The sequence below is a fragment of the Triplophysa dalaica genome, chromosome 13 (genome assembly GCF_015846415.1).
Source record: "Triplophysa dalaica isolate WHDGS20190420 chromosome 13, ASM1584641v1, whole genome shotgun sequence".
NCBI classification, from domain to species: domain Eukaryota; kingdom Metazoa; phylum Chordata; class Actinopteri; order Cypriniformes; family Nemacheilidae; genus Triplophysa; species Triplophysa dalaica.
In genome coordinates, this window is record NC_079554.1 from 12,117,567 (window position 1) to 12,143,760 (window position 26,194).

Consider the following 26,194-nt stretch of genomic DNA (forward strand, 5'->3'; position numbering starts at 1 on the left):
GTGTAAACAAGGTAAATGCAAACACAATCCTCCTGTGGCAGCAATGAGTTGGTTTGATAAGGCACCGAAATTTCCAATATGTTTATTCACAGTGGGTTTCTTGGAAAAGGTGAAAGGAAAAGAGGAAAAAAAATCCAAAGAAAAAAGAGGTGAAACATCTTCACTGGAAAGCTGGTGTGTCTGTTAGCTTTGTGTTCAGCTCTGAGCTGATCTGTATGGGGAAAAGATCCCGTCTGAGCCCGAGAGCTCAAGACAGGCCACCGGCACCCAGCGGCTCCTCGCGAACACGCTAAGATTAGCGCTATCACAAATCACCAAAACAGGAGGACTCTCGACTGCCGACGCGCTGGCTTTTTACGTCTCTGAAGCAGGGACGGTTTATTTTTACATCCGTGTGATCGGGATTTGTTTATTGCGGCGTCTGAGAAGCCCAAGTATCCTTGAGTTGTTTACACAAGCAACCAACCAGCAAATTAGGCCTCAAATCAAACGGAGCGCTGACACGAGGGCCCGTTTGAGAACCTGTCTCCACTCCACCTCACTGCTTTTACCATGAGTGACATGCACAAACAAGGCCATTTCTTGGGGCCCGAATTCCTGCCCCCCCATAGTAACGTCTAAACACTCGTGCTGCGCTAGCCAAAAAACACGCTACCATTGTGCTAATGCACTAACCCGCCGCCGAGGAGATAAATGATAGCTTTGTTTTCCCCTTCCTGACAGCTTTATTTCTGCGAGAGGGAAAAGATGAGGCTTGCCCAATTATGCCTCCTTCTGCCATGCTGCATAATGTCTGCTAGCATGTAATCATGACTAAATTAGCGCTACATGACCTCGTGTGCCAGCAGTTCTGGAGAGCACGCTAACCAATCTATGAAACTGACATTGAGACAATATCCTCCACTTAACTGCCTATTTCGGCTCTGAATTGAAAACATGTCCTGCCAACACAACTGCTTCATTGCTTAATTGCCAAACGGAAAAGAAAAACAGTAGCTCAGGCGGTTTAAAAAGTTAACTGAAGGACTCGGTTACGACGGCTTTGTTTGAGCTGCCGCTAGCATGAAGGCGAGCTAATGGGATGTGCTTGTTGACACGGGCACGTCCCGCGGGCAACGCCAACCTCATTTAATGCACAAAGAAATTAGTCGGACCCTTAGAAACACAAGCTAAGGTTAAACAGAACAACAGAGAGAGAGAGATTAAAATGGGCTGACGTCCCTCGCAGGCTCTTTAGTAGGCAGCGGCGGCGCTAGCGTTTGTAATTTACCTTTAAGTGGTCAACTCTAGCTTTCACTAAGAGAGAGAGAAAGAGAAAACGGTTGAGGTTTCTCATACAGTATTGATAATATAGGAGGGCATTGCAAGAAAACCAGAGCTGGATTTTAAAACATCCCAGTGAAAATCTGTATTCTGTGCGTCTAGACACAAAACAACAGAGACTCTGAAGGGTTTAGATACTGGCTTTCCTTTCTTTCTCCTGTGTTTAACTTGTTAACATTTTTGTCCAAACACTTTAAATGAATGATGAAGAACTGAGCGAAAAATGACCAGCCCAAAACAAAACGCAGTCTTTGCAACACCGAATATCTCTTAGTTTTTTGTGATGTCCGGCTGAACTGCATAGACAGCTAACAATCCCAGCAGTCATCTGTGTGATCAGAATAAGCAAATGTCCTAATCCCACATTTTCCTAAATGCTCCTCTCTTGTTGGCTTTCTTTCGATGTGTTCCTATAAAATGCTGCCCTGCCCTTTTATGACCTCAGTATGTTATATTTTGATCTAAGGCTGCGTTTGGAATATATTTAATTTTATATGTTGTTTTTAATCTATATTTTTTCACTTTTTGTATATAGTGCATTATTGTTTTTATTAAAAAAAAAAAATTATATCTTTATGTATTTTTGCACTTTGTTTGCACCATGTGTACACTTTCTTCTGCACTAAGCTCCTGTCACCAAGTCAAATTCCCTGTGTGTGTAAGCATACTTGGCAATAAAGCTCCTTCTGATTCTGATATACTGCTAAATAGGGCACAGTATACACTGAACACTGCTTACAATTTTAACCATATGATTTATTACACAATTTGCGCACAGGGTTTTTCCTGCATATCAAAATGCGAGGCGGCCGCCTCCGTCAAATTTCTTGCCGCCACCGACTCTCATCAAAATTATGTCATGTATCTGTCTTCACAAAAACACTGCGTTCCCTCAATGAATTTGTAACTGCAGTTGCGGCATTACGCCGCTTCTGAGGCGCGTTTTCTTTATAAGCGCAGTGAGGCGCTGGAGTGTTGATGTATTTCGCAGCTGTTCAGGGTGAATATTGTTTATTTTGCATTCTTGAACTCAATTTCTTGAAAATGTTTCTTAGATTAACATGGTGTCCTTCAGTATGATGTTTTAAGTGCAGATGGCTCCGTTTACACACCGTACACTGTACACATCGAGTTCGCCTGAATGCACACTGTGATCAGAACGACTCGCAAACGAATGACTCTTTTGAACCGATTCGTTTCCAATTGAAACAAATCATTCAAGCTCATTGAACCACAAAAATATAAATACGCAGGATGTGGAAGAGCTTTGCTCATTTAGTAAGACTGATAAATTCAGTTGGCTCTTGTGGGCTACAAATGATAAAAGTTTAAATTTGATTTTAAACAACTTTTCTGTTTGGTTGAATAAATCTAATATTTTCTAAAAATCTTTTATGTAACTTAATAATTGTCATTTTAATCAAATTTTTAGAACAACTTTCTTCGTAAATTGTTTGTTTATACCACTTAAAGGTACAGTAGGCCTACACGCAGTGGTGTAGTGGTGTCTGGAGAAGTGGGTATATTGTTAATTTTTGGCCCCATTTTTAAAGCGGCCCAGCAAAGGATCAAACGTCTCGGTGTTATGAAGTAGCCAGGTTTCCACCCTGGATTTATGCACATTTTAAAGTTTCGTATCAGAAATGAGTCATGGCCATAGAAGAAGTGCAGATTCTGCAATCAATCCTGACTACAGTATGCTATAGTATGATGAATTGTTGTCACAAGATATCACGCTGCATCAAGTAAAACTTGTTTAATTTCCAAGATTTAAAGCACTTTACAAAGTTATCAATTTTGATAACAAAATATTAAACATGCATTTTCCCATCTTTATTTAATTTTGCTTCCTTTTTATCTTTTTACTCAAATCTTGAGTTTTCCACAAGATAAATATTAATTGAAATTGTCATTGTCATTAACACATCTCTGATATGTGGAGGCCTGTTCTATCTGGCTTTGAAAATGTTTTTATCTATAGCTACTACTACACTATTATTTATACCGCTGATGAAAACAGCCTGAAAGAGCCCAGAGTCCGTTTCCATGCGATCAGCCATTGAGTGACAAGCATTTTAATCTTCCCTCCGAAGAGGCCAAGAAATCTACCAAACTCCAGGAAACAGGCAGAGGGCACAAAGGAAGGGGAAAGAATCAAAAGGCAACAAGAAAGCAACAAACCAGGACGGGGTCCAGTTTTGGACCTACCCAGCATGCACTTGCGATACAACAGCTAGACTATAACAAGAGGCGTAATCGTTACAGACTAAAGAAACTTGGATTAGAAAGTTGTGAAAATGGCAGATTAAAATAGATCTTGTTTTTAGCTATTCGCATAGTGCCCCACGCGTTTCTCGCGGCGAACAGGTTGGATTAGGGCTGTGTTTCGTACATACAGACAAGAATCTCATTCATGGCAGCTACCTGTGTGGAGGAGAGATAAGTAGCTTTCCATCAGAAACAAAGAGAAGATTAGCATTCTCTTACACTGTGTTGAAGGACACACCGGGATGCCCTCTGAAGCCCTCGGAGGCAACAAGAAAGTCTTGTAAAGAAAAAGCAGATCAAAGCCCGTCAGGGTCCTCTCCTAAATATAGTTAAAATGTTAACATCATGAATCGTGCCAAAATCCAGCTGCTCTTTCTTGCCGCCAGTTAAACTCCATGTAAAAATAGGTTCCGTTTTGGTGAATTTGCCAATGGAGTTTTCTGGAACATTAGGTCTATGAATAGTGTGCTAACAGAAAAAGCTAATTATGAAAGACATTATAGAAAAACCCAGCAGGGTTAAAAGAAACGCTAAGGAAAAAAGCCGCGGCTGGCATAGTAGTCAGACCGCAAACCTTCAGGAAAGCAGCTGTGAAAATAATTTGCATGTAGCTAAGCTAAATACATTACACTGACTTAAATTAAGCCAAATTTCTTATGGGATCCATTATCCACTGAACAATAGAAAAACAATACTCTGGCTGTCTTTAACCCATACATTTGAAACAACAGAGGAGGACAGCGGCATTATATATCCACAATTATGCTCAATGCGTTTTATTTGTCAGTCGCATCCGTGCTTCGGTCATCCTCCATTGCCAAGAACAGATCATTCAACTAGCTCCTCATTTTACAAAGAGAGGCAATCACGCACAGATATTGGATGGACAGAACATTGTGCCAAAATAGGGAAAAAACGCATAAAGATGTTATTGCTGTTAAATTGACCTAAAAAGCACGGTATCTGTTAAATACAGCAGTGCGACACATCCCCGCTGCATCTGTCCAGATGGTATTCTTGGAATATGAGCTGTTCTGTGATAGTTGAAAAAAATGAAACACAAAATGTCACTTTTACAGAAAAAAGGAATGCTTTTAGAACAAAGTACCCTTTTAAGAAAAAAAGGTTTGGGCTTTAACCCGCATTTCAAATGCCTTGGGTGAAATGCTTGCTTTCGAGTATAAATGCTGTTCTGTTGTTTTTGTCTGATATCGAAATCGAAAAATAAGCATATCCCGAGGCACCTGCGTTTGCTGTTTTGGATCATTCGGCTTGACTTATTGTGTAGATTGGCAAATGGAAAACAAAGACGATTTTACCATTAAATAAATAAAAGGGGCCACGCGTCATTTACAGAAACGATCTGCCTCGGCGGATAACGCTTCTGCCTGGATGCGAAACAACATAAAAATGTGCGTTCGGCTATTACATTTACGACATCAAAATAACCATTTATCACCTTGAGTTAGCTCCTCCCCCGTAAACTTGCTCCGTACCCCTGCCAAATCGTATTTTATGTCTGTGTGTTTACAAATACCACTGAAATGGAGCTCAGCAGTCCCCTCGAAAGACATTTAGCAGACGCTTTTATCCAAAGCGACTTACATTGCTTTATCCTATACATTTTACATAGGGATTGGCAAACCCCTGGGATCGAACCCACAACCTTGCGTTGTTAACGCAATGCTCTTATCACTGAGCTACAGGAAAGCTCAGTGGTAAGAGAGGGATGGAAAACGGCTTTTGCAAGATAAAAAGTGACAAGTCCTTAAGATCAAATCTCCTAAAGGACTCACAACCAGCACAACTAATTAGATCTACAAAAACCTTCACCATCAGCAAGTTATCCACACACAGCTTGGATGACTTTGCAGCTATAACAAAGGTGACTATGTGAGACACAATGGCAAACCAGCAGAGGTCCCGTACTATAAAGCCAGGGACGGCTCTGACCTGTTCAAACATGCATGAACGCACACGAATTTGAACAAACGCACATCCACACTGTCCCAGAACCACCCACACACGCTCTTTAATGCCCATCTATATCCCCGCACGGGGCCCAGAGACTAATATAGCACTCAATCAAGTCCCAGCATCAGTCCTGGCGATCCATGAAACACAAACATACATCACACATTTATAGCTTTCAATAATCAAGCCTTCAGAAGAATGATCCTTTCATGTGGTCTTGATTACTGTGTTGCTTGTAGCTATCCGCGCAAAAATAAAGAAAAACATTACTTTCTTATTTTATTGATTCTCCTTTGGCACGACGCGTTCACTTCAAGTTACATTCGGTAATAACTTGGCAGAAAGACAACAGTCTGTCTGTGTGTGACATTTCTTCTTCATAATCTCATTTTATGAGCAAGAGAGAATTTAGTCTGCTTCTCATTAACAAACTGCATCTCTGCCCCCACAGCGCGATCAGAGCACGACGAATGTGGAACGATTCCGAATGTGATTTTGGAAAGCTTCGATAAACAAGCTATTTGTTTAAATGTCGGAAATAAGAGGATTCTACAGGAAAAAAAACTCTGCGACTTCCGAAAACATAAAATTAGTTTTGTTTGTATCCTTGGATACAAAAAACGCCTTGCACACAGACTTTTATATGTTTGTTTGTACCATTTTATGGAATGCAATGCAAATGCAAGACACTCATCTTTTCCCTGAATGTTGCTGATGGTCAAATTATTATTATAAATGGCAGAAAAAGTATTTATAGGCCAGGACTAAAAATAAACAATAAAAATTGAGCAGATTAGCATGGTGAATGTAACTAAATGGGAAAATGGATGTACTTACTATCTAATTTCGAGAAATAAGTAAACAATATTTCCCATGTAAATGCGTTTAAATCCGTATTGTAAACTATTTCTTCCAGTTTGAGCCTAGGAAATTGAATTCGTGCGACACCCCTAAAATTCTGCATCTAAGTCTTATTTACACAATCACAAAGAATTTGAGAACAAATAAACACTTTCAAACACATAAACACTCCACCGCCTTTCGCATGGGAAAGCATAAAGTACTCTCGGCACGAACTCGCTCACGCCAACCGTTGACAGCACTGCTCGACAATCTTTCTTTCCTGCTTAAAGCAGAAAAAGGTGGATAGATCTGCGAGTGTGGACGAAAAAACACAACAAAGCCGAATGTGAAAGAGAATGTGACTCAGCGGCAGCAGATCAAACGCACATGTTCAGACAAAACAAATGAAAACATTTAAGCAATGTGAACTAAATAGCCGACATGAATAGACCTGGATCTTTGTCGTTTTGCTAGCAATGCTGTGATTTCCGCGGTGTCACCGGGGTCGCTGGCGGGCTGAGCACGAGGTCAGTGAATATTAACTTCATTTACACATGGTTGCAAACAGAGCAGCTTGCACAATGCAGGCCTGCCTTCTCTGCTTAGTAACGTGAGCAGCCGGGCTGACAGGTCACTGCCAGGCTGGAAGATGGATGAGCCAAGCAGTTGACCCTTGGCTTGCTTGAGGAGCCAATTCTATGGCTTCTTCCCCCTCCAAACAAAGACCCCCTACCAGTAACCGCCCTGCTTGCAACTCGGGCAACACTAACAGGTCCCGACATCTCCATCGAACCTCACACACGCACTGATTTTGATAGGCTTAGTCTTCTAAAGCTGGGGAAAAGCCTGACACACCCTGCAAAATGCTCTTTTTGTGTACAGAGGCACGCAAATGGGCCTCTGCTATGGGCAAGCTTGCTCTCTTTAACCGTCTAAACACTGGCACACACACTTCTTTTTTCGGACTGCTCACTCTGCTCATCCGTACTAATGGATGCAATTGGACTAGAGGACATTGTGTTAAAAGCAACAAAGCAACTGTGTGTGTTCGGAGCAGCTTTGGCTCAGAGCGACCGGGTGAAAGTGATATGTGACCAGGTTGAAGGCCTTAACACTGAGCGAACATCGGGGAGGGTCGTGTTGTCAGAGAGACGCTCCTCTGGGAAACCGGCAAAGCAGGAGACTCAGCAGCTCAATCTCTCCCTAAGAGCAAAATCAATAACTTATTACATAACTGCAGACTTTTCTCCTTTACAGAGAGACAGGCAGACAGAAAAGAGTGACAGAGACAGGAATGTGTGCTCTTTTATTAAAATATCCCTTTCTTTATGATAACTTAGTTTGTTGTAATGATAAAACTGTACTAAAGGCCCATGCTGGCTGTTTAACGCATATTAAAGATGCACCCTATTAATGTATCCCACATTAGAAATATTTTACACAAAGAAAACTATTATGATTTATTTTCATATAAAAAAGTAAAATTGCAAGCACATGAGCTGAAGTGAAGTAAGTTGAAGTTTTGTATTTCTTTGATGTAAAATGTTTTTAATGTAAAGCTTTGTGACAACAACAAATTCTATTTAAAAAAATCTGTAAATCGTGTATTTCCAAATTCGCTGTTTTTCAGGAAATGGAAAAATACTATATTTTTTCAATGCTTACAAACTGTGTTGTCAAAGTTGACAAGTACTTTTTAATGCATTATATCGGTTAGATATGTGCAGAACCTAGTGACAAACATAAACCGTGACTAATAATAATGATTTATTGCAAAAAACAAAAATCACGAAATTTGAAGATACAAGGTTTTTTAGAAGGACAGCTCGAAATTTGAATTGAAGGGAAATGTAGTGTTATAAAAAATAACAACCTTTTGCCATAAAATATTCTTCCTTTAACCAAATATTTATTTGATCAAATAAAAGTTACTGTTAACATGAAGCCACCACAATACATCAATAACTGGAGTGCTGCGAACTGACAGCCCTGCTTTAGCTGACTAACAAAACAACCAAATGACAACTCCTCTCGTGTTCAAAGACACCGTCCATCTGACAAAACCAATGGGCAAAAATAAACAGTTCTCCGGAAGCATGCTATCCTCTGAGACCCTGATCAGGCGAGAAGACCGTGATCCATCAGCAGATGATTTTAACCCCGACAGCTTCGGACCCAAAGGGGTTGCCAGAGGAACTTACCTCCGTTTGAATAATTAAGCTCACTTACAGTTCTCTAACGGATGACCGTTTGTAGCCTTTACTTTCACACCTTATCAATCACTCGAGTGTCGGGCCTTTATGCAATCTGCCCACCCCTTGCTCCTGGTGGCATCATTTGAAATGCAAAGCACGCTCTTTTCCCTGAGCTTGGGCCTGGCTCTGGGGCCAATCTTCCAGCTAGCTTCCCTCCACCCTGGCTAAATTAGTGGCTTGTCTCCACAGCTAGCTCCTTCCTTCTGTGTTCTGGCAATCCATCAGGCTTTGACTAACTTCTGTCCAACTATTTGACATCTGGGAGATGGATGGTGTTAGCGCCTGACGTTGCCAGAACCTCCACCCGCTTGCATGTTAGCTAGAGAGCAGTAAAGATCCATTTTGATTTTTGTTCTTCTTTGAGTCATAAACACAACAGCTTGCTTGGTAAAAAAAACACAGAGACAGCTCAACTATTTATCTTTATTTATGGATTGAGATACAATTTTTAATGTGATGTGTTCAAATTGAGCAACATGCATTCCACAGATTGTCTGAAAAAGCTCAACGAATACAAAGAGATCAATGTCTGTCGACAAGGACTCTTTTTCTGCCACCAAAGGACTTAGTGTGTCCCTTTTTGTCTAAGTAGCCACTGTTGGACAGAGTTTAGCAAATGAATGGCGACTATTTTTACTTGAGCTCTATGCAAATAAACTCTGGCATGCTGCTGAACATTTCACATTGCTTCTTTTCCAGCACTCAAAACACTGATTCTTGACTGTGAGGAGCAGATTTTTGAATAGCAGAAAGGACTGAAGCCTTCTACTGAGACTAGCTGGAGTGAGAGTCAGAGCTAGGGGCCGTTCAAACAGGAGAAAGAGCGCAAAGGAATTGAATGAAAAATACAGGTGTTTCGAGAAACAAATTCAAAAACAGGTCTGTTTCTACCTTGATGCAGTGACTCACCAATACTGTTGGTAAAACAACATAGCTGGCTGAAACATTCATCCCCTTAGCGAACATTTACATATAAAAACAATTAAAAACCAATGTGTACGGACGCAAGGACGTGTCCTGTGTAAACGGCCCCTTAGAGGAAGAGGAAAAGACCAAAAGGAGGAAGAAATGAAAGACGCACAATGCCCATAAGGCATCTGATGAATGACACCGTCAAAACACACATTTCGGTGGCCCTCCTCAGGTTTCCCTGCTCAATTATTAATGCCAGACATTTTAGACTCGATTCTGTATGCATGAGCGTCTATTTGTGTGTATATATACATATACCGCACATCAAGACGGTGTAAAAAATTAACTTTCGAATGCATAAGGGTCACAGACTCTTAGCAGACCCCTGAGGAAAGGAGGGAGAGAGCAAGAGAGAAAGAGGAGCCGAAACATGAGCAGTGTGCTCCTGGAAAGATCAGCCCTCCATACTAAAGAGACCCCTGTCACTCACAGGCCATCCACCCCAGATACCGCGCACTGCACCACTGTTTTCTCTGACAGACGGGGAAAAAAATCCAGTATTTTTCAGTCTGGTTGGTGCTCCGGGGGAAACTCTGTACAGGCAATTTAATATCGGTCGAATCGCTAAGAGGAAGTGCTGATGCTGCAGTCTCGCACACATTTTATTTAGATTAACTACAGCGGTAATATCACAGCCACTCATGCCAGGAGCGACGCACAACTCATAAAGTGACAATGGAAGGGGCAGAAATCTAAATGGCTGACAGTGTTCGTTTGTTTGTTGTTGGCTGCGAGAAAAACAAGCCACGTCGTTTCTATGGAATGTTAAATGAACAAGGATTCATTCGAAAGTATGCGAAATGTCCCAAGCGTTCGCATTGGGACGTGTCCGAGTCCCATGCGAGTTTTACTGCTTTTAAAGATATTTTTGTGAAAATAGGTTGAAAACTACAAAAGTTCTAAAACACATCCATTTATTACATTCTATGTGTGCCAAATAACCTGTATTATATAGAAGTACCATCAACTTTCTCCTTCGCTCCCACTTTTGATTTTAAAACGGCTTTTAGCTTTGCAACAACCTCTCAGCCTGAAGCAGCCTGTCCCGGACGGCATGCCCATTTTAGCTTTGATAACGTAATAGTGTTCTGAAGTACCCTTTACATGATAACTTAATGATGTGGACCTGTATGTGCGTGGAATAAAAGCTATCCAATTCCAAACCTCCTGGTCCGCACGCGTGAGGCTGAGAAAAAACTGTGTTGACGGTTAAACCAGTCCACTTAAACTGTGCAAAACCAAACGGTCCTCTTCCCATACGGTAATCACCAGAGTCAGGTGACTGCCAAAATCCAACGCTTAGCACCATTAGTGAAGCTGATGGGACTGGAAGTATCTTAGTCTTAATTGCAGGCACAGCTCGAGTTACCAGAACGATGCAGAAGCAACTGTAATTGCGTTTCCTGTTCGGACACTTCCTAAATAACCCCAGGCCTAAATGTAACAGAATGTCCGTTGTTTGTTTTTTCTTTTTGTCTGGGTCATTTCAAAGGTCTAAATTGAGACTGAGCGACGGCTGAACCTTTGCATGACTTGGTGTCATTTGCGAATGATTGGCTTGGCCCGGTGCCAGTTGGAAAGAGAAGAAATGAGACAAAATAGAGCAAGAGAGAAGTTGGACACGTACTAAAGAACGGTGAGCTAAACTGAAGTGCAAGTTATCATTTAATTCCAGTGTCAACACGACTATGGCTATAAATTAAGAGCCCACAAATCAGGGATTCCAATTACTGTGCCAAGGATTTTTACCCCCGCATTTAATCCATCATTATTATCTCCGCCCAATAAGCATTTTTGTTAACTTGGCTTTTCTTTTTGATTTATTCGTTGGCTGTTTCATACTTTTCAGCATGGTTTGTTTTGCTTTTGTATCGGTTCGCCTTAATTCATATGAATTACCTCGCACAGAAATAATTCTATGCTTGGGCACCCAGTCAAACAATTGGAACAAGAATTGTCCAAGTAAATGGACACATAAGCGCACATTATAACGTAATAAAACCTTAATAATTGCACCGCAGCTTTTCGAAGCATTGCATGAGGTTAATGCAACCCATGAACGCACACACCAACAGATATTGAGTGAGTGTAGAGGATGGCAGATGTAAATGAAATAGTTAACTCACGTTCACATGCATCTCCCTTCTGGTGAAATCCGGCTTTGCATATACATTTCCCAATGGGTACCAGCCACTCTCCTTCTGCACTGCAATGCATTTTGGGAGAATTGTCAGCCTCTTCTTCGGCGTCGCTGACGCACGTCCCCTCCACTTCCACCAGAGATGAAAATTCTGACCCTGTCACTGTATCTGGGAAGGTGGCCAGGTTCTCAATAATCGACCAACACTTCTTGTAATAAACTTTGACGGAGACCAAAGCGATGCAGGCCCCTACATCCTGAAAGGCCAGGTAGAAGCCTCTGCGGGAGAGAGGCCCGATTATACGCACCTCCGTGTTCAGCTTCATCTTTCTTTCCCCCAGGTCACCCTGAGTAAAACTCTCGTCCGCAGCTATAGTGTCAATTTTCACATACTGACTTTCCCTTATATTCCTGCCCACCTCCACGTCAGTTTCTTGGTAGTACAAGTTGAACGTCTCCTTGCAAGAGCCAACCACCCCTGGAAGGCTGTTACAATCCCTCAAGGTAAACTTCAGCTCTACAAAAATCCTCTGGGCATCGCCCTTTTCAATCCAGTTAGTCCGTAGCCAGTTGTTCTGATTTGGTTCCATGACCTGGCAGACCTGGTATGTGCGAATGGGTGTGTAGTTTTCATCCAAACCACTTATCTCTTCCCACTGAAAAAAAGGAAAACACAGTTAATCATCACATTATATTGTGTGCAACGCTAAAATGTTCAGAACTAACCTCAAGGGAGAATGTTACTGCGTGTTAAAACTGGCCTCTGTGTGAATAAAAACTAGACACTCAACAAAGGGCAAATCTGGTGCATTTTTCAAAATATTGGTTTGAATAGAAAATTATTACTGTAAGTCTTAAGTGTGAAGAGAATAATTTTTCAAAAATTGTGTTTTCAGTGATTTGCTATTGTGTGCAGTTTTAATAATTATAGGAAGAATCTTAAGTTGAATCATTGCAAAATAAGAAACACAAAGAAATTGAACTGGTCTCATAAGCGCGTCGATGAAATTACAGCATGCTCTAATGTAATATACAATACAAGTCAAAAGATGTAAAACACCTACTTTTAATATTCATAATTGTCAAGTTTTCAAAACCATGAAGACAATTGAAAAAACAAAACTATGGAGGGATTAAAACTTTAAAAACTCTTGTAATTTAGCTTCTTCAAAGCAGCCGCTTTACGCCTACAGTAGATTACAGCTCTGCACCCTGGAGACATTCTCTCAACTTTATGAAGTGTGTTTTATCCAGCATTAATAGGGTTGTGTATGCTGAGCACTGGCTGACTGCTTTTTATTTTTTCTTAAACAGTGTTTTATTAATTTAATATTAAATTGAAGCAATATATATTATTTATGCCTAAAAATTACTTTGAAATATTTAACCAGAAGTCACAGTTTCTTTATTAAAGAAAGAAAAATGTTATGCTTCAAAACTTTTACTGCGTCTGAGAATGCACACCCAACCTCTAAATAAATAACTTTTATTGTACCAAACTCAAACGAAAAAAAGTTTGCGTTAAAACTTCTACAAGGAAGTTACTGTAGCCGTTCTGATTTTAGTAGATAGTTAAAAAAGGTTTACTTTGAATCTTTGCAAAAGCAACATCACAGCATAATGCGTACTCAAGCTTGGCGTTTTTCAGCCGAAGGCCACTTATGTTCAGGCCTTCCCTAACAAACGCGTTTATATTTTACTTGCCCTAACCTTCTCAAACCATTTAAATGAGACTCAAAAACAACTATTTAAATTTTAAAAAGTAGGCCTCTCAATCGCTTATTGTTGTAGAGAAGAAAGCATATAAAACTCATCCGGCGTTGTGATGTGGTCCGACAATTAAAAACAACAATACAATATACCGCAACATGATTATAGGGGATGCTAAAAATACAAGTGGCAGCCAGCGATTTACACAAGAGGTGAAAATTATAAATGTTTGTAAGCACTCAGAAACTTGTAAAGTTTTCATCTTACCCCGCTCGGAGGAGACGATATCCATTCCAGCTCTGTCTGCTGCGCCTTTGAATCCAACAGGATCACTGCCGACGAGACATAAAGCGCAGACTTAAAATAATGCATCTTTAATTGAGATTAATGTCTGTAACCTCTTACATACCGCAATCCTAACGTTACTCCGGCGGAAATCTAAAAAGACCGTGAATGATCGCAAAAACAGCGTATGTGAGAGAACGAGTCTGACCCATTTTCAGACGACAGCGGTTAAGATTTATGACAATAAGCACCTCGCACCTCTGAAAGCCGCGCGACACCTGTTCCTGTGCCAATATAACTGACTGACACGTGTTATTTCAAGCCTTTGCTTTTGGTGGACTGCGATGAAGTTCATATGTCCGCATCGTTGAGAATATTTCACAGATACGCACGCGAGCGCGCAGGTTAAAGCAGACTTCATCACGTGTGAAATTAAAAGCAAGGTTTCCCTTCGGATGCCTTTTATTGAAGCGTTAATAGATTTCGCACGATAGTGACAAAACAAGAGACCACTAGCAGGCCGGTGCGTTTAAAATAATTCGAGAAAACACCTTTGTTAAAATGTCTATAAAGAGAATGGTCTGGAAATAGAAAATACCTTTAATAAATTACACATTAGCTATTCTGCGTATTAACATTTTACTAAATTACTGTAAACTGTCATAATAGCAACTAGACGTTTATCCTTAAAATAAATTATTTTAGACAGTCCACTTTATAGTCTGCACCATGTTCTAAACTCTGTTACATTATAATGAGAATGTATTCTGCGTTTTACGGATCTTTCGGGTAAGGCTGCATACTATATGTTGCTGTGTGATAGATTTGCAGTCATGAGACATGTATTGGCATGCAAAAGCAGCGCTAATACACCGTAAATATCTCAAACGTAGACTTGATAACTTGGTAAGAATACATAAACACTTCGATCGCTTATTGATTGCCGAAGGCATTCGTCCAGGACAATTTCTTTACCACTTAATTGAAGAGGATCGCTCCCAAGAGCATTTGCTCTAAAAGATAATCCTGCCTTTACATCTTTTGCATGAAACGGATGATATGTAAATTGTATTGATGAATGTGTCCTACGCCGCCCGTTTGGTTGGCATCAAGTAGACCTTTTCAAGTTTGGTGTTACATCTGTCCGTGCGTTACCGTTATCTCTTTGCAGTTCAAAGAAAGCACGTTATGTTTATTGATCAAATAAACACATGTAGCCAATATGGGATTTCGGGTCATGACTATATTGAGCGTGCCTGGATTAAACATGGTTCATTGCAGTTGTAAATCACTCATTTTGGTCCGAATAGCGAAAGTCTGTGCGTCAGACTAAACAGTCAACAGAAATGATACATTCCGGCGTGAGTACAGGATACGCAACGTTGTCTAACGTGGAAAAAACAGCTTGAGCGATCTGTGTTTGACGCTGCGCTGAAGTAACAGACCGCACTGTTACCGCGATGCTGCTGTAATGATATTTTACATCATGACAACATTGTTACGATATTTCACTTTGGACTACTGGTTTGTTCGCTACTTCTAAACAGATCGCGCTCCGCTGTCAGGATGTATTGGTCGGACTGCAATGAAGGAAACTTTCCTACTCACCCTCTCGTGTGTTCTGTGCTATTCCAGTGTTCACATAAAAACATAAATGAAGGCAAAATATAGTCCACAAACACGAAACTGAAGCGCAAACCATGGTGCAGTTCAAAGTTGGCTAAACACTGTGCGCTTTTTTCCAACGCGGCGTTCCCTTCCCATTGACGACGCTCGGCCACCAGCTCTGGGTGAATGAAACAGCCGTCTCTCACTCAAATAGCATCGGCAGCTGAGGGGCGGGGCATGGAGCATTCGGAGTGTCACTCATGTAGACTGACAGAGAGCACACCCACAGCTGGAGCGCGAAAAGCCATGGGCGTGTAATTGAGGACGAATCATCCTGTAGCGAAGGCGGTGCCTTAGTTTTGCACGAAAACACCGAAGTATGTGCATTTACAAACTTTCGGATTATATGCTGTTTTTACATTGTCGGAGAATGTAGGAGAAGACATACGGACAAGTACTGTAAGTCGTTTAAAGATTTGTGTTGCCTTTTACTTTTATGAATATCTTTTTAATTTTATACTTAAATAGACCGTCTCTTTAGACTAGAGGTAAATATTCTTACTGTGCAACGAGGTTTATTATAATATTTGAAATATTGTAAATTCAATGTTGATAAAAACAAACTTTAAGAGAGGCAGATGGTGGTTTGAGAGAGAACCACTTGCTAAATTCAAAGCCTCATCTATCAAGATAAGACTTGAATCGTGGGTAGGGCACTCGAGCATGTCACGACTTCCAAGCAAAACGTTTATATTTTTTCCCAAGTCATTGCATCATCATAAGTGCATAAGGCCTTAGCAGACTTTATTATCGTCGTGTCTAGAAGCTGTTTTCGAAAAAGAAACCTACTCATAGCTTCTCACAGTCTGCACTTCAAAAAAGTTTAGCCACACAACCTAAATAGTTTTATGTTATTTATGGCAACATCTAAAAAACTGGTTTCGTGTAACCATGTCAAATAATAAAATATTATTTCAAAAAGACAAATCAACATGACTATAACATGACTATAATAGTTTTTTAGGCCTAGTTAGGTCAATTTGTTTTCTAGGAATTTCCAGGCTTTAGAAAAATAATATTTTGTCATACTACATTATAAGCAAAATGCAGAAAGCCAGTTTAGTTTTTTGTTTGTTGTTTGTTTTTTGTATTGACCATTCAACTACTTGTTAACCTAATAGAGTAAAAAATATCTCTTGACAATTTGATTTGTTTGAATATATTTGTAAATCACAACAACCTGAATTTATTTAAAATATTCCAAACCAACAAACATTTAATTAAATATAATAACAATAATAACGACAAATTAAGATATTTATATGAGATAGAAATTTAGAGATATAAGAGTTTTTGCTTTTATGTATTTGACTTTTGCATACAACTACTGACAGAATATGAGAATTGTTTGCCAGTTTAATTTCACTGGTAAAAACACAAAACAAAATAAAGTTTTCTTTTTAAGAAAAAAGTGTAATAAAAGAAAAGAACGTTGTGTCCACAGACTGAAGGGCAGGTGGTCTGTTGTGTAGGCATGAAGACATAGAAAGAGATAAGAGACGGATAAACATTGACTGCTGTGTTTTCAGAAGGTCATCTAATGAAGGGAAGTACCCTGCTGGTTCACTGGGCAATGGGCGTTAATGCATTGATTCATTATATGCATTTCTGCTCCAAAAAACGTGCACTATGAAGATTGAACTGCTGGGGTTTTAAGCGGCGCCAAGGAATCGAGATAAACACAAAACACAATTAAAAAGTGTAAAGTTAATTTCCTGCTTCTCAGATGACTTGCCAAATCACTGATAAATGAGTGCATGAAAGGGACCTCATTACCCCTGAACGTATAATGCATTTGTTACAGGTCACTTATGAATCTCCATTTCCTAGAGTGAGTAAAACAACTGTAATTATGGCCCACAAATATTGATTAATAAACTCTGTACATCACAAATGGATGCAGGTAGACGAGGACTCATTTCAAGGTTTATTTACCTCTGTTTTCTTATTCATTTTTTTGTTGTTGTTTGGCCTGTTTGTTATGCAAATGATTTCTAATCCTCTTTACCCTTGATAAAGGCTCCTGTGTTGCATATTTCCACGTTGCTCATTATTAGCGCATTAAACTAGCTGCGAGCTACTTTCAATTATTAATGTTTTTGATTGATATTATTTAGTTACCAGTCTCTTAAATTAGTCGCAGATTAGATCGCATGGGTGCAAGTGTCATGTTGGGCGAAACGCCACAAAGCGACAAAGTATTCAGCAATTTTTTGTTTATCGTCTATCCTGAATAAACAGACCCACGTAAACATGTATGAATTCATGCTTGAATATTTATAACCAACAAAATGCATGCTCATTAACATTCCCATTCAATTGAATCTCAAGCGACAGAAGGCTTTTCAGGTCCCCTCTTGCAGTTTTTCACAAACTTATCGCTTAGTATATGCAAAACGGTTTGTTTTACTTTACAAAAAATACGCAAATCTTTACGCTGAAATTTAGAATACACATTTAGCTACTACTAAGCTCTGGCATATTAAGTCCTCATGGGCTTAATGTTGCCATGGCATCAGTTAATTGAATTCCATTGTTTGAATTGAGATTAGTATGTAGTAGTCATGTGGAGATGACAGTTTGTGCAAGCAAAGTCGTACCTGATTCCACCCGGAGCTCCAAGCTGAGCCCTCACAAAGAGCTAATCATTTCTAAGGATACTTCATTCCAAGTAGGTCTTTAGTGCGTCTTTCCTGAAAAGAAATGCAGCTTTTCGGAGATAAAATGGAGAGTTATTGTAATTTTGCCTAAATTTGTTTCAAATGAAATCAGAAGGGAGATGCTGAGTGTACTAGACAACTGCAATATTTTAAAAAATTATCTGCATTCTTTCAAGCAGTGATCATGCACAAGAGGTTATACAAATGTTTATTAGGGACTAAGAAAGCAATAGTACTCCAAAAACAATCACAAACACTGACCCCAGATGGCTAACTCTCAAAGTGAGTGAACTGCCCACACTTGCAGATGTCATCCATCTAACTACCACAGAAGACTTGGTCGTCTCTTTAATCTTTGTGGCGTCTGTTTTCTGCATTTTTCACAGTAGAATGGCTTTTGTTTTTGGACTGCATTTCTTTATAAGCAAACAATCACATGCTGTTGTGTTGAGGTGATTTCCCTTCAGGACTACACGTCTTTTCTTTATATTTTCTCACTCGCTCTATCAGCTTAACAACCGAGCTGAGCTAAAATGAATGGAGGGATAGGCCAAAAGTACTTTTTAAATAGTACGTGTTTTTAATCTCCTTCCACCCTCGCTCGTTCATAATGAGAGCGGTACATCTTCAGAGCAGCAGGCTGTCAGCCTGATCTCTCCATTCAGGCAGGGTGGAGCACTGTCGGCCTGTTTGAATTCTGTGAGGGCATGAAGGGAAAACCACCCAGAGCTTTAATATCCAGCGGGACGGAAACCCTGGCGGACTGCTGGAGAGACATGGGCTTGGCGAGCGCTCGCGGGCAATTTTTATTGCACTTTACAGTTTAGTAATACAGCATCCCAAGTGATTCAGACGGGTGTTGGAATATTACTCAGAGGTTGGTGTGGGCTGAATACCATTTGTTTGCACCTGACACTGTCTGTTGGTGTAATCACAGATGAAGACAAGCACCGACATCTGTGTCTGTAAATGGATTAAAAAATGTTAAACAATTAGGTAAGTATCCCTCGGATGCTAAGCAGACATGTGGCTCGTATGCAGGCCAGCGGGTAAAAAAACATGCATTTGTCTAAGCAGCTGTGTCTTCTAAAGGAAAAGTCTGTTTTAAGAGTTCACACTGTAATCTTTAAAACATGGCCAGATTAACCCCTAAAATTAGCCCTTTAATTTTTCACATATGGGCAAGCATTTAGTCACAAGTACAGAGGGGATATATACTGTATGAGGTCTGGCCTACTACTATACAGCACACTTTCAACAAAAAAGCAAACTAGAGAAATGTAATAATATCTTTCTTTGCCCTTTTCAAATATACAATTAATGAAACTAAACGCATGCATCAATCTAAAACTATCGTGGACGGTCATTCCCAAAGTGTTCGTCTGAGGGAAGGACAATGACACCTCATTTATGTGAAGGGAAAGCAAGTGATCTGTCAGTTTAGACGGCAGGGCTGTTTAACTCCACTAATTGTCAGACTAACATGAAAAACAAAGCTCTTTTATCTGTAATACAATTATTTACAGAGCATCAGTCGCCATGCAGTACAAATCATAGACAGAAGAGGGACCGCATGAATCTTGAGCTATGCCTTTCTGTCACCAGAGGCGGCAATAAACCCCATGCATTGATTGATCTGCGCTCATTAAAGAAGAACTAAAGCCTGCTCGTGTCTCTTACGTGACCATTATTATCACTCAAACGAAATTGATTTAAGCTCTTAACCAAAGCATGCGCACAAAACGGGTGAAATGAAATCTACTGTTTGTGGAAAGGAGGGACAGTTGTCATTCAGAAAGCAAAGCCTGTCTGCATCTGATTGACTGAAATACTTTTACTTGCTTGACAAAGTATCCCTAGAAGATCCCTAGAGTCCTGTGCGACTGCGTAAAATGGCTTTTTAATGGGGAGCTATTCTATATACTTAGATATATGGTGTGAATGAAAAGATTAATGTAGGAGAGCATAGATTTGGCAAGATCATGGGTTTAAAAAAATGTAAACTGCAAATGCGCTGTACTCACTTTGGATAAAATCTTCAGCCAAATGCATAAATTAAAACTCCACATGGACCACACATGAGTATCGTGTCAACAACATGACTGTCTTTATTTCCATTTGTGTAATTTTCCTGGTTTGTGTGGACTACAGGGACACTTGTGTAGTAGTACACTGATTTTGAAGTTGACAGATGAAGACATCCAGATGGCCACGAGGAGTTAGTCACACTAGCCTGATACACTAGAGCACTATGTTGTACCAAGGAGGGGTATGGCTATTCCGTAATGTCTGTTTTGGCCAGAAAAAAGGGTCTTAAAACATTTCCTTGTCAGTCTGCAAGCTCAGCGTGCTACGTTACAACTTAGTCCCAGAATAAACAGACAAATCGTATTTTGCATTGTAAGTGTGGGGGAGCCTGACACGCACATCTGGAGATGAATAGTTTTAATGCTCATGTGAAGGCACGTCAGTGAGGCTTTCAAAATCACAAGCAGAAATCTGGACTTTCATCAAGGTGATTTATAAAAAAGTGCCGTGTCTTGCTCCTTTCAGGATCAATGGGAATGAAAATGAGGAATGATAAGTCAAAGCGGCTGACTGATTTACAGTTGATCAGATATGGGACCTCATTCACATATATCATTCCAAGTAGATCTACACAAATTCCATATAAGTTTAATGGTAATAGCGAGCACTGATGCGCAGGGGAATTTATCCGAGTCAGTTTAATAATACTGTATAATGAACTTTCCAACAACAGTTTAATAAAAATACATTTGAAAAAATCCTTGAAAATCACATAGGCCTACACTCACAACATTTGTTTTAACGGAGAGAAGAAAACACACTCCCTGCAAGATTATGGGTTAGGATTAGGTGTGGGGAGGGGTTAGAAGTAGCCAATTGGACAGCATGCTTTTGAAGGGGGTTCATAATCTGGTGTGTTTGCCGGACCAACACCGGCAACACGGGCGAAAGTGACCGTTGGTGACAGAAAGTGGTCGTGATTAGCGGCGCAACAAAAATTTAGATTTGCTCAACTTTAAGTATTTGATGAGCAATTTTCGGGAGCAACTACCAATAGGAGTAAAGCAGCAGAGCCCTCGTCATCTGTCTCTAGTCAGTTATTGCAGGGTTTGTTTATAAATGTTACTAATGTTACCAAAGATAGGAATGCCTTCTAACCGACCTCGTAGCAAGAGATTAGTGACACACAGTCTGAACGCACAGTAAGAACCCATCATCATTTTAAATTTTGTCCACACTGGATGCGGCTCCACAATCCCATTAGAACGTGTGTAGATTGTCATGACAACAAGGTTTATGGCGGCCGCATATGGCAGAACAAACCCACTCCTGCAAATGATGAGTAAAACTGGATTTCACTTTAACTCGACTTTCTTGAATATGAATATGATATATATATCTGAATATGAGTTAAAACAAACTTTTTAGTATAAACACTGATAAGCGTGCCATAAACACAGTTTAACTACCAGCTCACAGTCTAGAACTACAAAGAACATCTCTGCCACTACAGAACTACAATACCCACGCGTTCTACATGCCGCAATACATGCTTTTTCGGTACTACTAATAAAATAAATTGCATTTAAAATACATTTAAAACGTTTAAAATGATAAACAAACCCCACTTAGTTCTCTTGTAATTCATTACCTTTGCCACTATTTCTGTTTTCTTTGTATGAAAAATAAAAGTTGCACATTCACATACTTATGTACATACCCGTGTATAAGTTTACAGATGTGAAACGGACCCCTCTTGAATTATAACAAATATTTTAAACTTAGCATTACGATGATGAGTATTTATTTGAAAGCAATATCTCGCAACTGTGGTTTGGTTAGAATGCCTTGAATAGAACAATAAAATATTGTCTCAGAGGTTAATTTGCATTAATTTATGCTACCATTGATGTTTTTCAGATGCTTAACACCGGCAGCTATTCACCATTGAGGAAATCTTGCTTGGCTGCCAAAAACAAGAAGGTGTTTAGCTTACCATTCAGACAAGCACCCTTCCCAGGTACAGCAGACAGGCATGAACCAAATGTAGCAACAGTCTAACATTACTCACCGGACTAATAAGTCAACCAGCCATGAGAGAGAAAAACAGCCTGTGTGGGTTTTCCGTGGTGGGAAACGGTAGAAGGTGGCCCGGTTTGAATGTGAAGGATAGATAGCTGAAAGGTGTATAATTTCAGTATTACTCCAGCTGCCAGAGGCAGCCCTTAAATGCTGACGGTAGTCAATTTGCTGATCCGTGACCCGCCAGCCGGCGTTGCATCACCTTACCATGCTACAATCTGAATTTGTGTGTGTTAGCAAGACATCACTCCCTTGGAATTAATGTTAATTTGTTTTCTGCAAATATGCTGCATGCAAGACATTAAAGCCTCTAAATAATCATCCCCAGCCCAATAAGTTTCACTTCATGACTACAATTATTAGCTGAATTTATAATGTGTGAACGTAATAACTTCAAACCATGTAATAAGAACAGCTGCCATTATCAGGCGGAGTGGGAGAAAATAGGTGTGAATTTGTCCTTGAGGCGTATAGCAAATATGAAGTATATTGATTTTTAATTTCACAAGAGCACCACCAATAGTGATCCAGAAACCTTCAGCAATTATTGTTCAATCAGGAGGCTAATGACATAAAACACAGGCTCGAATGAGTTCACTTTAGGGAAAGCCATTGAACACACACACACACTTTAATGATATCCGCTGAAGCATCTGTTGTGATGAAGCCAAGCAACATGCAGTTGGTTCCCGGCAATCCAGGTTTCTGATACATTAGCTTTATATTCACATGGGGCTATTGCAATATCTGGTTGTATCTTCATGCATTTTGGACCAATGTGTAATGTTGGTTAGCACTTTTTTACTCAAATCAGACTTAACATTGTGCTGATAATGTATCACAAAACAAGATATCGTATGAACTCTAAGATGTTTGTCTGAGGATCACTGTTAGGTGTATGGTCAGCTTTATGTCTTTATTAAAGGCCAATATTTACTATGACTTTTTTGTTTACTATGACAAAATATTTTTCACGTATATGCACTTTTCACTAAACATTGCTAATATCTTTTCCTTACATATGTCTGTTTTGCAGAAGACAATTATGTGCATTTGTAAAAATCAATATTTTTGTATATCTATATTCTAATCTCATTAATAGTTAATGAGACTACATTATGTAGTTTTGAAATAGTCAGTAACCATTTAAAAATAAACTGTTGTGCATTAATTGTAAGATTAATTATGGTTATGTTGGATGTTTTTATTCATTTTTAGTTACAAGATTTTGATAATATTGCAGAGATTATTCAAACGAATCACTTCCCAACTGATCAACATTACTTCTAATAACTGCTTGAGCTGTCAGAATCATGCCACTCATTGATTTTATTGCTAGATGTCAAAATAACATTCAGAAGATGACAGAAAAAGATGTTTCTAGAACATTTGTGATAGTGTACAGAAGGACTTTGTCAAACTCTAAAGTGCAGTACAGACAGAAGTGGATTATAGTCCCACAGGCTATGAGGAATCAGCCTCCGTGGAAGCTCATTGCGAATGTAAGATCCAAACATCCAAAATACAAAAAAGTAAAATCACAAATATCCAACTGCAATATGTTGAGTTGATGTTTCTTTTTAAATAAACTTTTTCACAATTTCGAAAAACAGTATATTCTTGGATCAAAAATGAACAGATGACAGGAAGGCAAGGGAGAGGGGAGGAGAACATCTTTCACTCATGCTGAAACCCCAAGCTCCAATAATGAGATGCCAGCGAAGTTTGGAGTCATCGTCATCATTAAGGAACCCACATGGACTTTTGACTTTAAGCATAGGTAAAATTTCCTTGAGGGAATGAAAAGAGGGATTATGTAAGCTTCAAGGGGATTGGAGGACGTATAGCCCAGTCCTACGCCCTGTTTCATCTTTTGATTCACTTAATTCTTTGTGGGGTGGTGAAAGCGCTGACTGTTGCCTGACTCTCTTTCATTTGTGCCCTTCTTTTTCTTCCCGTCCTTCTCTCCTTCAATTTTCCCTCCCGCTTTTATACCCCCCACCCTTCCCCGTGCTCTCATGTTCAAATGCAATGTTTTACTCTTCCTCTTATTCTTTCCCCTGTTTTTGTTCCTCCTGTCACCTCACAAGTTGCCTATACTGTTTGCTCTTCTCTGCACCTCATTCTTTCCTTCACAGTGGGATATAACATACTGATGCTGACAGGAAGACTCCAGAGTCACATCCGATCTAGCCACCAGCTCATTTTCCCAGGTTTATTCCAAACACACTGCTGTGTAGAAATAGGCACAGCTGACCCCACTCTGTGCCACATACAATAAGTGCCTGTGCTCAGCTACTCTGTGTAGCTGTTTAACAAAACAATACACCAAAAAAGTTTGCAAAGCAAAAAGCACTTTTTATATTATTTTCTTAACTGTAAATTACCTTTAATGGCAAAAGAGATATTACGAGACCGATATACCATTATATAGGCTTACTGTTGTGTTAAACTAGTTTTCTTTGAAAATCGAAAATCACATGTTTTCATAAAAAAAATTGTTGTTTGTTTGATTGACTCTTTTAATCAACAAAACTATTATTTCATCAGTTGTATGTATATCAAACAACATTTGCCAATTCCATCATTATGGATGTGACATTTTCAGTCGAAACTTGAAATAAAAATTCTCAAAGAATAGATTTATTACCAATGTATTGAACCATCTGTTTATATTTGACCAAACCCCTGATGATGTCCAGACATCAGAAAAATACCAGTCTAAGCATGAGTTTTCTATTAATTCCAATCTGTATTAATGTGTTATGGATGTGACGAAAAGGGACACATGTTTTTGAGAGACAACATTTACATTTATGCCTTTGGCAGACGATTTTATCCAAAGCGACCTACATTGCATTATACTATACAATTGTTTCTACGTATTTGGAATCCCTGAATTGAACCCATTACCTTGGTGTTGCCAGCGCATGCTCTTACCACAGAGCTACAGGGAAGACAACATACTTTCTATGAGTTAAAATGTTGGAGAAGGGATAGCCCTTTTAGGAACATTAAATCATTATATTTTAATTTTCATGTGCCCATTTGTGAGGAATATGGTATATGGACCTTTATGAATGTGACAGTTCTGTTATGTTTTGTGCCAGTTTACTTGACTGGCAAACTATGCTTTAAAAAAATGTTAAACTTCACATGTGTATTTAAACCGTCGAATACTGACATCTGACCTATATCAGTATGGTGAATACCTTTGGTAAAACCCTGATTTTTGTATTTATTTTAAGGGTGACATTTTCATGGAATTGCCCATCTCATGATTTTTAGTTAGGATGTGACCTATTTATAATGTGAATTGTTACGGTGGTTTTCAGTATATTTAAAAGTACGCAAACTCAAGTACTGTATGTTGGTAAAACAGTTAATTTTATATTCTGGGTTATTACCATAATTTTACATTTTTCATTTCAATACTCTGTTTAGTTATTATTGAGTTTCTCTGCATACTCTGTATTCAGCAGGCGTTTGTGTTTTTAAATGACAGGGTGGTACTCCATGACATTAAATTAGCAGAGATGGTCTTTTTGTCAATGGAAACCTTGTGTTAACCTCTACATCATTCAAACTAGTTCATACTCTTAAAAGATTTTGGTATGATGAGTCATAAAAGATGTAGCAAATGCGGTATGATTCACAGCTAAATTATTAAAAGCTTATTTTTGCACTTGCAGCAATGCAGGCAAACATTGTCTATTTACATACAGAGCGAGCTGCTGGTGATTTGCTGGTACACATTGATCAGTTGCACTACTATTATTATACAAACATACAAAGTGTTCCTGTATCTCTGGTGTTGCGTTTCAGTATGACGATGTCATGGGTTCGACCTCAACAGAATGCACACTGATATAAATCTATAACATAAAAGCATTACTTTGGATAAAAGTGTCTGCAAAATATAAATCACTTTTATTATAGGTACGAAGGCAAATTTTCAAAGCTTGGCCTTGGGTGGGATTCTGATC

At 39.4% G+C, this 26,194-nt stretch overlaps 1 protein-coding gene across 7 annotated transcripts in view; it reads right to left on the bottom strand.

Moving 5' to 3' along the window:
* Positions 1–15,541, bottom strand: part of epha7 (eph receptor A7) — a 68,148-nt gene extending 52,607 nt beyond the window's left edge. For all 7 annotated transcript variants that reach the window (XM_056764003.1, XM_056764001.1, XM_056763998.1 and 4 more), the window contains exons 1-3: positions 15,379–15,541; positions 13,753–13,817; positions 11,762–12,431 (exon numbers count right to left, since the gene is read on the bottom strand). In XM_056764003.1, the coding sequence (XP_056619981.1) occupies positions 11,762–12,431; positions 13,753–13,817; positions 15,379–15,472 (829 nt within the window). In that variant the 5' untranslated portion in view covers positions 15,473–15,541. The remainder of the gene's footprint in view (positions 1–11,761; positions 12,432–13,752; positions 13,818–15,378) is intronic.
* Between the last annotated feature and the right edge of the window lie 10,653 nt (positions 15,542–26,194).